The sequence below is a fragment of the Alligator mississippiensis genome, chromosome 11 (genome assembly GCF_030867095.1).
Source record: "Alligator mississippiensis isolate rAllMis1 chromosome 11, rAllMis1, whole genome shotgun sequence".
Taxonomy (NCBI): Eukaryota; Metazoa; Chordata; order Crocodylia; family Alligatoridae; genus Alligator; species Alligator mississippiensis.
In genome coordinates, this window is record NC_081834.1 from 53,920,078 (window position 1) to 53,936,651 (window position 16,574).

The 16,574-nt window shown below is 52.7% G+C and overlaps 1 protein-coding gene across 1 annotated transcript; it reads left to right on the forward strand.

The window, feature by feature from the left end:
• The first annotated feature begins 333 nt into the window (after positions 1–333).
• Positions 334–15,632, forward strand: LOC102564998 (acetylcholinesterase). Its single transcript, XM_014600615.3, has 4 exons — positions 334–1,829; positions 9,941–10,106; positions 10,674–10,751; positions 15,316–15,632. Exons 1-3 carry the CDS (start codon positions 334–336, stop codon positions 10,731–10,733), a joined length of 1,722 nt encoding a protein of 573 aa, XP_014456101.2. The 3' UTR covers positions 10,734–10,751; positions 15,316–15,632.
• The last annotated feature ends 942 nt before the right edge of the window (positions 15,633–16,574 follow it).

Sequence of the window (16,574 nt, forward strand, 5' to 3'; positions counted from 1 at the left end):
GGTCCTGTTGGTGCCTCAGCCGCTCAGCATAGAGGCTTGTGGCCAAGCCTGTCACAGTCCAGGGTCTGCCCCGTCATGAATAAGGCTTGGCATGCACAGTGGGGACAAAGGGTGAAAGGTCTGAAGCTTACGTGGGAGAGCAGGTCCCTGACTGTGAGGGCAAAGTAGTTGCTAAAGGGGGCCAACGAAGGGAAAGGGCTGGCTCAGAGGTGTCACTTCCAGAGAGGAAAGCCCACCTCTGAACCAATCATCCCCTCCAGCTAAGGGGATATAGGAGCTGAGCCCCTGGCTCCACTCTACAACCTCTGACTACTTTCCCTTCCAGCTGCCATCATGCTGGAACCCCTCCCTGTATTAGGCTGCCTGCTTCTCCTCTCCTTGCTGGGCCCTGGCTCCCCCTCTGACAGTGATGGCACCATGGTGAACACCACCAGTGGCCCTATCCGGGGCAAGCGTCTCCTGGACGGCTCGAGCACTGTGACGGCCTTCCTGGGCATCCCCTACGCTAAGCCCCCCGTGGGGACCTTGCGCTTCCAGAAGCCACTTCCCCACCAGCCCTGGACAGATGTCCTGGAGACCACCAGCTTCAGCAACTGCTGCCACCAGCTTATATTTAAGACTTTCCCTGGTATGGAAGTGTGGATGCCCAGTGGACCATTTTCTGAGGACTGCCTCTTCCTCAATGTCTGGGTTCCCTATCCCCAGCCATCTGCCCCAGTCCCCATCCTTATCTGGATCCACGGTGGGGGCTTTGTCGGTGGTGCAGCCTCCCTGCCCGCATACGATGGGCGCTTCTTAGCTGCTACTGAGAACGTGATAGTGGCCTCCATGAACTACCGGCTGGGTGCTCTGGGCTTCTTGTCTCTGCCACCAGCTGCCCCAGGGAACACTGGTCTATGGGACCAGCAGCTGGCACTGCGCTGGCTGCGGGATAACGCAGCTGCCTTTGGTGGGGACCCTGATCGCTTGACCCTCTTTGGTTCAAGTGCCGGAGGCGCCTCAGTTGACTTCCACCTCCTCTCGCCAGTCAGCCAGACCCTGTTCACCCGGGCTGTGATGCAGAGTGGAGCTGCTACTGCAGCCTGGGCTTGGGTGGCCCCAGAGGAAGCAAAGCAGAGAAGCCGGACCCTTGGCCAGCTGCTGGGCTGCCCTGATGGAGATGACACTGCCCTGGTGAGCTGCCTTCAGGGAAAGGAGGCAGAGGAGATCATCAAAAACCAGGTCTCTGTTGTGAGAGACCCAGCACTGCTAGATTTCTTCTTCTTGCCCACTGCAGATGGGGAATTCCTCCCAGATGTACCTCAGAAGCTTCTGGCGGCTGGATACACGCAGTCTATACCCATCCTGATGGGCTTTACTGCCAATGAAGGATCCATGTTTTTGTTTTTGAATGACTTCCCCTTCAACCTGGGAAATGCCAGTGAGATTGGCTGGGAGGAGCTGCTGCTGGTGGTGAGGAAGACAGTCCCTGGGGCACCAGAAGCAACTGTGAGGGCCATTGCACAGCGGTACAGCCAGGAGGGGCAGGGTGTGGAGCAGCACCGATGGGCCATGGATCACGTGGTTGGTGACTATTACTTTTCATGCCCTGTAGCTGAGGCAGCCAGATGGGCAGCAGAGGCCCGGAGCCCTGTGTATGCTTATTACTTTACCCACCACACCACTGTCTTCCCATTGCCAGAGTGGACTGGGGTAGCACATGCCTCTGAAACACCCTTTGTGCTTGGCACCCTGGCGGCTACAATTGGAGCCAACCAGAGGTACACCGAGGCTGAAGGAGAGCTGAGACGGAGACTGATGCGGTACTGGGCAGAGTTTGCCAGGAGTGGGTAAGTGAACTTTCTCAAACCCCACTGACACCATCCTTGCCCCAGCCCTTTCCTGGCCCCATGTTTGGCCTCCCTGAACCCAGCACAGCCATCATGCCTGCAGGTCATGCAGTGTCAGGTCCAGCAGGGGCAATGGGAAACTTCCATGCATCTTTACTTATGGTGACTTGACTATGTTCTGCCCAGGGAAATGGCCGTCATCATTCCTGATGGAGGCCCCTAGCCCAGCCCCACTGGCATGGCCCGAGGGGAAAGGTCCTCCCACAGTGAGGAGTGCAGGGCACCAAGATGGGACTGGTCAGCAAGACAGCTGCCAGCACTTTTCCCCTCCAGTCCCCAACCTGGATCAGCATCCACTGCCAACTCAAGGCAAAAAGAATACAGTAAATATTTAAGGTCAAAAAGGAACACCCTGGTCAGTTCCTGCATCTCACGCAACATCCTGGGAACCTGGGCACTTGATAATCTGCATTCGGCCCGAACACTGAGCAGCCAGCCAGTGAGTGGCCTGCCCCCACATTAAGATGCCACCTTCTAGTAAGGTCCCTGTCTGTCATTGAATCATAGAAAATGAGGGATGGAAGGGACCTCAGGAGGTCACATCTAGTCCAACCCCCTGCTTAAAGCAGGACCAGCCACAGCTAGATCATCCCAGCCAAGACTTTGTCCACCCAGGTCTTAAAAACCTCCAAGGATGGAGATTCCACCACCTCTCTGGGTAGCTTGCTCCAGTGCTTTACTACCCTCCTAGTAAGAGAGTTTTTCCTCCTATCTAACCTAAACTTTGCTTGCTGCAACTTGAGACCATTGCTCTGCGTTTTGCCATTGACCACGACTGAGAACAGTCCAGCTCCATCCTCTTTGGAACCCCGCTTCAGGTAGTTGAAGGTTGTTAGTATATCCACCCTCAGCCTTCCCTTACAGATTCATAGATGCTAGGGTCAGAAGGGACCTCAACAAATCATCAAGTCTGACCCCCTGCCCTGAGCAGGAAAGAGTGCTGGGGCCAGATGACCCCAGCCAGATGCCTATCCAGCCTTCTCTTAAAGACCCCCAAGTTAGGGGAGAGCACCCTTGGAAGCCTATTCCAAATTCTGGCCACCTTTACCATGAAGAAGTTTTTATAGATTCATAGATTCATAGATGTTAGGGCTGGAAGGGACCTCAAAGATCATCAAGTTCAGCCCCCTGCCCCAGGGACAGGAAGTCAGCTAGGGTCAAAGGATCCCAGCAAGATAAGCATCCAAAAGAGTCCAGAGTAGGTGTCAAGAAGTTAGGGGAGTAGAATCAAGAGTTTCTTGAAAGAGTCCAGAGTAGGTACCTGCACCACTTCTGGAGGGAGTCTGTTCCAGGTCTTGGGGGCTCTGACAGTAAAGACATTTTTTCGTATGTCCAGCCTGAAACAGTCTTGGAGGAGTTTATGACCATTGGTCCTTGTTTTACCATGGGGCGCTTTGGTGAACAGATGTTCTCCCAGATCCTGATGCACACACCTTATGTACTTATAAGCGGCCACCAGGTCCCCCCTGAGCCTGCACTTTTCCAGGCTGAAGAGCCCCATGGATCTCAGCCTCTCTTCATAAGGCCTGTTCTCCTGCCCTCTGATCATGCACATGGCTCTCCTCTGGACTCTCTCAAGCTTTTCAACATCCTTCTTGAATTGTGGAGCCCAGAATTGGATGCAGTAATCCAGCTACAGCCTCACCAAAGCCGACTACAGTTGGAGGATGACATCCTGAGATTTATTTGAGAAGCATCTATGGATGCAAGCCAGAGTTTGGTTAGCTTTACCAGCTGTGACATTGCATTGGTGGCTCATGTTCATCTTGTGGCCAATCATCACCCCCAAGTCTCTTTCAGCAGTGGTGCTAGCAAGCGTAGCACTGCCGAGCCTATAAGCATGCTGCGGGGGTGGGGTTCCAAGGTGGAGTACCTTACATTTATTGGTATTGAACGTCATCAGGTTTGTATCCTCCCACTTACTAAGTTTATCCAAGTCAGCCTGGATCACCAGCCTGTCCTCAGGTGTGGACACTATGCCCCAAAGTTTAGTGTCATCAGAGAACTTAGTCAGTGCGCTTCTGACACCATGTCCACATGGTTGATAAAGATGTTGAAGAGAACCGGTCCAAGGGCAGAGCCTTGGGGGACACCACTGGTCATGGAGCACCATAATGATTCGTTACCATCGACCACTACTCTCTGGGTTTGACCTTGGAGCCAATTTCCCAGCCATCAAACTGTGGGGTAGCCAAGGCCACAGTTGGCCAATTTTTCCATGAGGAGGTCATGGGATACCAGATCAAAGGCTTTTTAAAGGCTAGATATATGACATCAATCTTTTCTCCTTTGTCTAGGTGGTATGTCACCTGGTCATAGAAGGAGAAGAGATTGGTCAGGCAAACCTGTGCTGGCTGTCCCTCAGGATGTTGCCTTCAGCCAGCTTATCCAGAAGGGTCTCTCTGATAATTTTCTCCAGAATCTTACCAGGGATTGAGGTCAAGCTGATTGGCCTGTAATTCCTGGGATCTACTTTCTGCCATTTCTTGAAGATGGGCACCACATTGGCCTTCTTCCAGTCTTCAGGTACTTCACCTGAGCACCATGAGTTTTCAAATATTTTTGCCAATGGTTGGGCTATGACACCTGCCAGCTCCTTGAGTACTCTAGGGTGTAATCTGTCAGGACCAGCTGACTTGAAGGTGTCCAGCCTCTCATGGTGATCCTTTACTAGATCAACACCGATGCTGGGTATAAATACGCTCTCACTCTGGCCGTCCCACGTCTCACTCTGGTGGTCCCACTGGACTGATGAAAGACCGACGTGAAGTACCCATTAAGTAGATTGGCTTTTTCCTGGATGTCGGTTATCAGCTGTCCCATTTGGTTCAGCAGGGGTCCAATGTTACCCTTGCTTTTTTTCCAACTCCCTACATATCTGAAAAAGGACTTTTTGTCATCCTTGATATGTGAAGCCAGGTGGAGCTCGGTTGCAGCCTTGGCTTTCCTGATCCGCTCCCTGCAGGTACGAACCAGTGCTGAGTACTTCTCCTTGGTGGTACTTCCATCCTTCCATTCTTTATAAGTCTCTCTTTTGAGGTGTAGGAGGTTCTCTGCAGAGCCAAGGGGGTTGCTGCACCCTTTTGCTACCCTTCCTCCGAGATGGGATGGCCATCCCTTGTGCTGTCAGGCTCACCCCTTTGAGGAGCAACCATTTCTCTTGGACTCCTCTTCCTGTTGAGTCATGGTCACTTAGGGCCTCAACAACAAGCCTCCCAAGCTTGTCAAAGTCAGTGTTCATGAAGTCGGGGACTTCTGCATTGCTGACTGACTTGCCAGCTTTACAATGGATGTAAAGATAATCAGCTTGTGGTCACTATCACCCAGCTTCCCATCGATTCTTAGGTCACTGAGTAGGTCATCCCCTTTGGCCAGTACCAGGTCCAGCAACACTTTACCTCTCGTCAGCCCATAGACTTCCTGAGTCAGGTAGAGCTTGTCCATGCACATGAGGAAGCTTTGCGACCGATTGGATTTGGCTGAGTGCTCTTCCCATGAGATGTCCGGGTAGTTAAAGTCTCCCATGACTACCATGCACTGAGAGTGTGCAGCCTCAGCCAGTTCTCCGGCAAATTCCTGGTCCAGCTCTTGTTTCTGGTTAGGAGGTCTGTAGTAGACTCCTATCATGATGTCCCCTGTGCCACATATGCCATGTATTTTAACCTAGAGAGACTCCAGTCGTCCTTCCTGGGTGCCAATGTCAATTTGCAGAGATGTGTAGCTGTCCCCGACATAGAGAGCTACACCCCCACCCCTTTTATCTACACAATCTCACCTGTACAGGATATAGCCATCTATACTTGTGGTCCAGTCATAGGTGGAGTCCCACCAGGTCTCCGTTATCCCTGTGATGTCGTAGTCATTCTTGTTTAGCAGGAGGACCAGTTCCTCCTGTTTATTCCCCAAGCTCCTGGCACTGGTGTACAGGAAGGCAAGTGTCCCCTTGGGGGCCCTTGCCTTTTCCACTGATTGTTCCAGGGCTGTGGCAGGGGTGGGTTCCCTTGAATGCTTTAGGCTGCTGAATTTACAAAGGTTGCCCAGTGAACTTGCAGTGGCAATAATCCCCGCATCCCCCGGCAGGCTTAGTTTAAAGCGCGGTCGAGCAGGTCAGCCAGTCTGGCTGAGAAGAGCTTCCTCCCCAGCAGAGTGAGGTGGAGGCCATCCCTTCCCAGCAGACCACTGCCTCTCTCACCAAAGAACGGACTGTGATCGTGGAAGCCAAAGTCTTCACAATGACACCAGCACTGCAGTCTTTGGTTGACTACTTTGACCCGTCTCTCCCTCCTCAGCCCATGACCCACAACTGGGAGGAGTGAGGAAAAGACCACCTGCTCCCTCAACCCCTTAAGCCCTGCTCCCAGAGCCCTGTAGTCTCTCGTGACCCAGCTGGGATTGCTCCGAGCCATGTCGTTTGTGCCCACATGGATAAGCAGCATAGGGTAGTAGTCGGAGGGCTGGAGAATCTTTGAATCTGCTATGTCCCGGATGCAGGCCCCTGGGAAGTAGCAGACGTCCTGGGCTAGGGGGTCGGGGTGGCAGATTTTCCTGATATCTAGCCTAAATCTGCTCTCTGTCAGTTTGTGACCATTGTTCCTTGTTATCCCAAGAGGCGCCCTGGTGAACAGAGCATCTCTGATCCCTTGTTGCGCCCCCCTAATGAGTTTGTAGGCAGCCAAAAGATCACCTCCCAGCCTTCTCTTGCAGGGGCTGAAGAGTTCCAGGTGCCCCAGTCTCTCCTCGTAGGGCTTGGCCTGCAAACCCTTAACCATATGAGTGGGTCTCCTCTGGACCCTCTTGAGGTTATCCACATCCTTCTTAAAGTACGGTGCCCAAAACTGGATGCAGTACTCCAACTGTGGTCTGACCAACGCTGCATAGAGGAGAAGTATCACCACTTTGGTTCTAGTTGTCATGCATCTGCTAATGCACGATAAAGTGCGGTTAGCTTTGCTGATGATTTCATCACACTGACGACTCATGTTCATCTTAGAGTCCACTATGACTCCGAAATCCCTTTCTGCTTCTGTTCTGCTGAGAGGGTCACTTCCCAGCCAGTAGGTGTGCTGGATATTTTTATGCCCTAGGTGCAGCACTCTGCACTTGTCCTTGTTGTACTGCATCCTACTGTGTTCTGCCTACTTTTCCAACCTGTCCAGGTCTGCCTGCAATCTTTCCCTGCCCTCCGGAGTTTGCACTTCACCCCATGATTTAGTATTGTCCACAGACTTGGACAGAGTACACTTTACACCCACATCCAAGTCACTGATGAAGACATTGAAGAGTACAGGTGCAAGGATCGAGCCCTGCGGGACCCCACTACCCACATCCTTCCAGGTCGATACCAACCTGTTTACTACCACTCTCTGGGTGCAACCCCCAAGCCAATTTGCCATGCACCCAACTGTGTAATCATCCAAGTCACAGCCTCTTAATTTATTTATGAGAATGGGATGACATACCATATTGAAGGCCTTCTTAAAATCCAAGAAAACAACATCCATCTCTACTCCTGCATCTAAGTGTTTTGTGACCTGGTCATAAAACAAAACCAGATTAGTCAGGCATGACCTGCCTGCTATGAATCTATGCTGGCTGCCATTCTCCAGACTAGTGTACTGCCACTTTGTCTGAGACAGGAGGGACCCAAGGCTCCTGGCAGAACCAGACTCACTTCAAGTGGCTTCAAGATCAAGTCTTTCCTAGCCTCCAAGTATGAACACATTAGGACCTTTGGTATTAGGGTGACTGGCCCTACCGTACCACATCAGGTTGGGTTGGGTACTGTGAAGTACCACCTGCTGACATAAGCCAGGTCCTGGTAGAAGCAGACAAGGGCAGGTTTACTGCTGAGAATGGGAACTGCACAGGCAGATTAATGGATGGGTCAATTGGGCATGAACCCAGGGGCTTCTACCAACTTGGGCCCCCAGGATCCTCATCAGTAAGGAAGGGAAATCTGTGGTTTTAAAGTTGGCTGGACCCGATGATCTCATACGGTCCCTTCCAGTCCTAATGTCTATGCAATCTATGACATCTATGATTTTTTTGCCTTTCAGCAGGGAGATAAAAATGGCACCAAGTTTTAAAATCGTGGCTTTGACATTTGATTCCCTGAAGCCAGGAGCAGTTTCCCTGCCCCAATGGGGCTGGGGCCAAGCTGGCTGGGAGTCTGCAGGTGGACAGCAGTGCTGGGGAGGACTTGGGGGTCTGTAGCCCCCCCAAATTCACCATAGCCCCACATAGCCATCCTTCCTAGCACTGCCACCCACCCGCAGAGGCTCAGCGCAGTGCTTCTGGCCTGGCCCGACCCGGTGCACGTGCACAGCCACAGACACAGCTGGGCAGCAGCACCCACTGGTCAGTGTAACAGGGGCGCATGGGTAGGGGGGTGGGGTGGGGTGGGGGGGGGGCTGCCTCAGAGTGATCGAGAGTGGGGATGGGGGGAAATCCTGTGAGGGAAATGTGTGTGGCTGGGTGTGCATGTCTCTGTCTCTGTGTGTATGTGTCTGTGTCTGTCTGAGTGTGCATGGGTCTCTGTGTGTGTACGTGCATCTCTGTGTGCATGCGCATGTCTGTGTATGCATGTGAGTGCATGTGTGTGTGTCTGTGTGTGTGCACATCTTTGTGTATGTGCACATGTGTGTATGCACATGTGTGCTCATTTTTGCATGAATCTGTGCTTGTGTGCATCTATTCTTCTGTGTGTATCTGTGCGTGCATCTGTGTGTCTGTGTGCATGTCTGTACAGCTGCATAATCTGTTTCTGTGTGTGTGCGTGTCTGTGCATGTGCATATGTACATATGCATGTCTGTGCATGTATGTGTGCATCTGTGCATGTGCACATCTGTGCATGTGCGATTGTGTGTGGGTGTGTGTGTATCTGTGTTCAAGGCAGGGAGAGTGTGTTTGCGTTTGTGTGTCCATGTGCAGAGAGTGAGTAGAATGCACACCCATCTGCGTGTGTGTGCATGTGCATGCGTGTGTCTGTGTGTGCATGTGTCTGTGCGTGTGTATGTGTATGTTCATGGCAGGGAGAGTGTGTTTGTGTCTGTGTGTCTGCGTGCAGACAGTAAGTGAGATTAGAGTGTGCACCCATCTGTGTGCATGCCTCTGTGTGTGTGTGTGTGTGTGTGTGTGTGTGTGTGTGTGTGTGTGTGTGTGTGGCCATAGCGGGGGAGGGGGCGGGGAGGAGGGAGAAGAGCTGGGATAGACATGAATCTCAGGGAGCTCCATGCAGGCATTTAGTCTGCTACCCATAGTATGAAAAGCTTTAGCAGAAACATTGGAAAGAAAAGTAAGTGAACACATGTAGGGAAGTAGGGCATAGGAGAAGATATAGCCTGGCTTATGAAAAACAGACATGCCATAACAACATGACACTTCTTGTCTAAACAAGAAGAGATTTTTATCTTCCATAAAGCATATGATACGGTGCCATAGAGAAGAGAGTTACTTAACTGGGAGTTACTAGACCTGCAAAGGGAGTAGGAAGCTGTCTAAAAGGGAAATGTTAAAGGGCAGCAGCAGATGGGGGATACTAGCCCACAGGGAGGTCTTCAGTGGTGTTCCTCAGGGATCACTCCTGGGGCTGATCTTGTTTCACATGTTTCCTATTGACCATGGCTCAACTGTAGATGAGTGGGGATAAAAATCTGCCAATTAGAAAAGTGAGGAGGCATTTTCCATGAAGGGCAGCATCAACATATCAGACAGAGGGGGCTCCTGGCCTTGGGGATCAGGGTAGTAGTGATGGCATGGGACTCTACAGTGAAAAGTCAAGGTCATCCACCTAGACCCCAGGAACAAGGATTTCTGTAGGAAACTAAGACTTTCCCACCCAAGAAGGACCCATGCTTGTTGATCACACAATAAGTGGTGCTGCTGGAACCATGAAAAGGGCAGTGCCATGCATTTGGTCACCATTGGAGCTGCCAGGTTGCTGCCTCTTCCGTGGGGGTTTCCAGCTGCAAGGTGCACAGCATTGCCAGCAGCGGTGTTTAAGGCCCTCCAGCCTCATCTGCAATGGAGGTATGTTGGATCTCCCCTGCAGGAACCCGATGGCGGCAGAGGGCAGTGAGGAGCAGTGGCCCCCCTTCACTGCCACGCAGCAGAGTTTCCTCTACATCAGCACGGAGCAGACCCAAGTCAGGGACGTGTGGCCTGCCCGGCACTGCAGCTTCCTGTCATCGCTCCTACATAAGAGTCAAGCCCCTCAGGTGAATACAGTTGTACAGCAGGCCTCAAGCAACAGGGTCTCATGCCTCCCCACCCTCAGCCAGGCAGTCATACAGTCCACGGGCTGGATGGGAGCCAGCATCCCAAAAGGGGAGGGACCCAGGTCTCCCCACAACCTGCCGCTTCCTGGGTCCTGGGTCTGATCAGAGCTGGCAATCCCTAAAGGGGAAAAGCCCCATGTCCCTTCCTCACCATAAACCAGCCGCTCCCTGTGACCTGGGCCTGGATCAGACCTGGGGCTCCTATAGGAGAAAGGCTCAGTACTCTATGCCTCACCCCTTATCGAGGTGGCATCGTGCCCTGGGGATGGATCAATCAGAGCAGGTGCCCCATAGAGAGAAAAAGCCCTGAACCCATCGTTCCTTCCCCAGGGACATGGCAGGCAGCGGCCTCCAGGAGTGTCTTTCAGGCTCCAGTCTAGCTGCATCTGTGCCTTCCTCTGGGGTCTTCAGAGCCCCCCTGCTAGGAGTCAGTCACAAATTGCAGCCTGACCTTGGGTTACTCAGGTCTTATTGCATGGAACAGTGTCTCCATGTTTCCTCTCCCAGCCTGACCATGCAGACACCCAGTCCCAGCTGAACAAGCAGAGACAGATCCGTGACCTCTGAGGAGGGGACTGCTGGATGGTGAGTAGAGTGGAAGCTGTGATCGGGGCAAGGGGTCCAGAAAGATCAGGGAGAGAAAGGATGAAATACAGCTCTTCTGTGGGAGAGGCGGTGGGGAGCAGTTTAGGTGAGTTCTGTAGAGACTGGAAATGACACATACTGGGAAGGGAACTCGTGGTAGCTAGAATTGAATCAGGCATGCTGGGATTCAGGCCAGACCCCTGGGGTCCCGGGTCTTGGTCCAGTGTCCCCTGGAAAACAGGGAAACCTGCAGCAGAGCATCCTTCACTGCAGCCATGCGGTCAGAGGGGACTGTGAGAAGAGCGTGTCACACTGATGGGTTCCCTTGCAGGTCTCCCAGCCCAGCCCCAACCAGAACAAGCCCTACTGGACCCATGCAAAGCCCCAACCCACTCCACAGATCTAGGCTGAGTCAGAGGTGACCTGCAGCAGTGAGGAGAGCAGAGCCCACCCCCCGGCAGGGTGCCCTGCCTGCACACACAAGGGGAGCACTTTTTCCTGCACTCCCATAGCATTGAACTGCTGCATTAATGAGCTGAGTAAACTTCTCATCATCTTCTCAGATTTCAACTAAAAGATACATTCTGGGAAATGTTTTCTTGATTCTTCCTTGAGGTCTTGGCTCGCTCTCACCCCTGGATCAAATGTCCATATCTCTCTGAAACTTAGAGAAAACCAACCCCTGTGCACTACCCACTCCTGCCCCAGGTGCACTGTGGACAGCGAGGAAGGGCAGGGTAAGGCAAAGGGTCTCAAACAACCTGGAGTCAGGACAATGGCTTCAAGCCATTCTGTGATACCAGGCACAGCTGGGAATGACTGTAGCCCCGTGCACCCGGCAGAGGCTGCCAGCATGGGGGGTGGTCACTGCTGGGGGGGGGGGGGGGGGGGGCAGGGAGGTGATGAAATTGTCTACCCTGCTTGGGGCTGGGCTGAGATCTGCTCACTCATGTCTGTGGTGGGAACAACTTCCAGACGCTAGGGAGCTGGGGCTGGAGTCAAAAGGGTAAAGGTCCATATCCCCAGCCAGTTCCCCAGCCTGGATTCTCTAGCCGGTGTCAACACTAGGTGGTAAAGGCCCTATTCCCCACTCCTTGAGCCAGCCAGTTCCTTGACCTGTGGCCATATCAGTGTTGGTGTCCTCTACAGGACAAATCCCACTACATCCTGGAGCCCAGCTGCTTCAGCAGCGCTTGTCTCCAGCCTCAGGTCACTGTTTTCCCCTGACACCAACATGGAGATGCCCATGGAGAGCAGCTTGCTCTCTGAGGACTGGCTCTTCCTCAGTGTCAGGGTGCCCCTTCCCTGGCCATCTCACCCTCTGGATTCACAGCACAGACTTTATTACTGGCACAAGCTACCCACATCTGCATGATGGGTGCTTTTTAACTGCTGCTGAGAACATGATTGCAGCTTCCATGAACTGCAGCCTATATGGGCACTGGGCTTCCTGTCTCTGCTGAGCGGTGGTCCAGGGAATGCAGCCTGGGCACCAGCAGCTAGACCGGGGTGCCACATGCTTCCAAGACACCCTGTGTGCTTGGCACTTTGGCAGCTGCACTGTGACCGAACCAGACAAACAACTTATGCAAAAGCAGCACTGAACCTCAGGCGGATGGGTGGAGTTTGCCAGGAGTGGGCAAAGGGATTCCTCCAAAACCCACTAAGCCCCACTTTGTCCCAACCCAGGGGCAGATCCAGAAGGGGGTCTGTGGGGTACCTGTGTACCCTCCCCCCCCCCCCCCCCCCTTTATGGACATGCTGCTGGATCATGTCAGGTCTGAAAGTCTCAAAGATAGTCAGTATTGCCCCATTCCTTCCCCTCCCTGCTCAAAGGAACATCCCCTCTTGCATGCTCAAGGGAACGAACCCCCTGGTCTGCCCTGCTGGGGGGGAGCAGAGGGAGGAGGCTGCACCCTCCCTCCTGCCCACAAAATCCCGGCTCCACCCCTGTCCCAACCCCTCTAGTCTCTTCTAGGCCCCACATCTGGCCACTCTTAATCCTGACAGCACCCAAGTCAGTCATCTTGTCTGTGGATAGGGCAGCTTTAAGTCTAGTAGAAATAATGGGGAATTGCCTGCCCTCTTTCTTAGGGCTTGGACAGAGCTGTGTGGGAGCTCTCACATAAGTCAGAGAGTGAGGGGTAAAAGGCCCCAGCTGGTGCAAACTGAGCGTACCTCCATGGGGGTACAAGGGGCGCTGCTCCATTCGAGTTGGCAGACCACGTTCTCTTGCAGCGTGTCTGTGACGGGCAGACCCCACTATCATGGGTGCAGCGGTAAGGCCAAAGCCAGCCATTCACCCTGTTCTTTTATCTTCCTTTGAACATGCTCCTTCCCCCATTACCCATCTCCCCCACAGCACTCCCCTGCCACTATGGTTCCAGGAACAAATCAGTTAGGCCCAGGCAGTATGTCTGGTTTCTCTCCCAGTTTCCCTGCCCAGCTCCTGCAAGATGCCTGATCCCCAGCCAGACACTATTTCCAGGGCCAGTTCTGCAGCCAGTGCCCAGAAGGGTTGACTTCTCCCTGGGCTGGTGAGAGCCATGGCACCTGTTGAATGGGGATACTTCCCTGAGAGATTGTATTGGTTGCACCTGTCTGGATTGTATTGACTTTCCAGTCAGTATTTGGTGAACTGAGCCTGTCTGGAAATAATTAACCCAGCTAGGCAACATGATTAGCAGTGACTGGACAACCCTGGAGAGATCTGACTTACCCAGCTGCATCCCTGTATGAGGGACCATTGCTGATGAGAAGGGTGAGATTAATTTACTGTTGCATGATTCTGCCAGTTCACTAGCACTTTTGCAGGCAGAATACGGAGCACCCTTCAATGCTGCCAGTAACATATCTGGAACATAGCCTTTCAAACTGGATCTGTGGTGTGACAAGAATGCACATGATGATTGCCTCCATTAAAGACAGAGTGAGGAAAGCTGGCTACAGAGAAGCTTTTTGGCACAAATCATTGATGTGGGAGGAAGCCGGTAGGTAGGGAGAGGAAGGAACAGAGGCCAGTGCCCTTTTTAAGCACTGCAGAAGAATGTTTTGTTCTGACATTAAATTGTGGGGAGACAAACTGATCCTTTCAGTAGAAGGCAGGGTAGAGATGGCACTTTAAAGACTAACTAAACCAAGTAGTGACAGCTCTCCATGGTCCAGCTGGAACTGAAAAAGGATTCTCCAGAGCTCAACTTCAAAAAGAGGCAAGCCCTCCCAACACATCTGGTTACACAGTGTGGTCTCCTATTGCACCAGAAAGTCCTGTGCCCTGAGAGGCCACTTCACAAGGTGATGGTCCATGACAAAGAAGAGGTTAGGAAGGCCCCAAGAGAGACAGAAATGAGGAGAGGTGGCCCCAATTGCATTGACTTGCTGTCGTAGCTCACCCCACGGGCAGTCACTCTCAAAGGAGGGGTAGGAAAGTGTCTTAAGAAGAACCTCCCCAGGTGCTGGGCCATACAGCCACGAATGGCTCTAAGCTCCCAGGGGCAAAGCTGAGGCAGGGAACAGGGCCACTGTGGCACACCCTGGGCCTTTCTGGAGCTGGATTGTCTTCCTCCATCTCTGTCGTCTGCCTCACCAGCAGTGGATAGGCTGCCAGCAGGGCCCTGTAAGAGGGCTGCCTGGCCAGTGCATGTCTGCTGGGCAGGGTCTGTCTGGGGGCAGCCAGAACCAATGTGGCTGGGTGCTGGGGGGAAGCAGCCTAGACAAACAAGCTCTGTGTGTCTAAAGGGTCACCTCACATAGGCAGGTAAGCAGGCAGGCAGATGGCTGTCTACCGGTGGGTGTCCAACAGTCTCTGGAGAGCTGTGTGGGCCTGAGCAGCCTCCTTTGTGCAAAGTGATGTTGGGTGGAGGCCACCTGTGTACACTTGCACAATTAAAACTTTCTGAGCGGGGATACATGTCAGTGTTAGTGTGTGCCTCCTTCCCTGACATGCCGGAGGGAGGGTAGTGCCCCCTTTCTTCTCCCCTCACTCTGGGGTATTTGGGCTGGGGCTCTGACCATGGGCAACTGGTGCTGCCTTAGTTGGGGGGGGCACATGCCCCCCGCAATGACCAGTCAGCAACTGGGGAGGGGTCCCCCACAGCCAATCCCACAGACCAGGGTGAGGGTTCCCTCCAAAGCAAAACTTACCAAACGGTGAGTGGCCGCACTGCTCCCAAAAGCTCCTGGAAGTGGCCGTGGCCTACATCTGGCACTCATGCTCCCCGGCTGGCGCTCACAGGGGGGGGCACTGGCACTCCCGCCTGTCCCCCCTGCCCTTTGCATGAGAAGGGAGTGCAGCCTGACAGGGGGGTGCACCGACCCTCTCAGTGGGTGCACGTGCACCCCCGTGCACCCTCTACGTGTCACCACCAGCTCTGCAGTTAGTATTGGGAGGGTGGCTGCCACTTCAGCTCTGCCTGCACCATGCCTCCTTTCCTGCCCTAGCTCTGTAACCCCACTCTGTTGGCTTGGCAAGGACCACAAGGAGTACAGGCAGTCCTTGACTTACAATGTTTCGAGTTACAACGTTTCGGACTTGTAATGCTTATAAATTAACACCCTGTTTCAGCTTTCTGATATCAGTAGCAACTTTACAATGCTTGATCCAATGCCATGCCACGCCAGCGAACAAGTTTGCTGCATCGCTCATCTCTCTGGAGAACATCTGTCCAAACCTCCTTGGACACTTCCTTTAAGAAAGCAGGCAAGACTCCAGAAAAAACCTGCAGCCAGGACTTCTGAGAAGACGCCAGCCAAGAACCCTTCAAAAAGTCCAACCAAGAGCCCTTCAAAATGTCCAGCAAAGTCTCCTCAAAGAAGTCCTTCCAAATTAATGTGATTATAAATTAATTATATTTACAATATAAATACATTACTGTAGCTATATTACACATCTGTAATTGACTGAGTACAACATTCTGGGTTATTTTTGGTGAAAATAGGGTATCGGGCCTTGGTTCAGGAACCAGTCCCTCATTTATAACATTATTTCCTAAGGGAAAATTGGTTCTGAGTTACAATGTTTTGACTTAAGATGAGGAACCAATTGTGTGGTAAGTCTGAGGACTGCCTGTACTCCCATTGAGGACAAGGTGGTCCCCAGGGGTTGTGGGTCCAAGGCTGGCAGATACCAGTCTCCCTGCAGGGCTCAGGCACAAGCTGGGGTCAGAGACAAACCTCTCAGAGCAAAGACATGGTTCCTGCAGCATTGGTGGTTCAATAGTAGAATTCCTGCCTCCCATGCAGGAGACTTGCATTCAATTCCCAGCCAATACAGGTGCCCTAGATGAATCCTTTGCATATCTTAACAGCCTAAGATAGTCCTTGACAAAGATGCTTGGGGATTGGACTTGAGGTCCCTTCCAACCCTAATTTTCTATGATTCTCTGGCAGGACAAGAAAGGTACCATTCCAGCAAGAGGTCTTGCAGGAGTTGTGCAAGCCACAGAGGGAGGGCAGCCCTGCCTCTGCCACCTTGGCACTCCCTGAGAGGAGCCCCATGAACCTCTTGAACACAGTTGTTCAAGGGCACAGCCGACTTGGGGAAGACAGTCTTTGATTTGCTCTGGGATGAGGAGGGGAACCTCTTCCATAATGAAAGAAAACCTCACCTGATTTATTCACCAGACTACACCCCCCTTCCCCCAACCCTAGCACAGAAACAAGACCAAAAGCCTTCCCCTTCTGTATAGAACAAATGGGACCCAGGCATCCAGCTCTCCATGCATTAGCTGCTGGAGCAGGCTGCCTTGTGGTTGGTATGCTTTCCCTCTGCCAACATGATCATCCTAGCCAAATACACAGAGCAACTTAGTAACAGACATTCTT

Coding starts and splice junctions, on each gene's coding strand:
- LOC102564998 (XM_014600615.3), top strand. CDS start 334: ATGCTGGAACCCCTCCCTGTATTAGGCTGCCTGCTTCTCCTCTCCTTG. Junction 1,830..9,940: donor GCAGAGTTTGCCAGGAGTGG/GTAAGTGAACTT, acceptor TCTCCCCTGCAG/GAACCCGATGGCGGCAGAGG. Junction 10,107..10,673: donor ATAAGAGTCAAGCCCCTCAG/GTGAATACAGTT, acceptor TTCCTCTCCCAG/CCTGACCATGCAGACACCCA.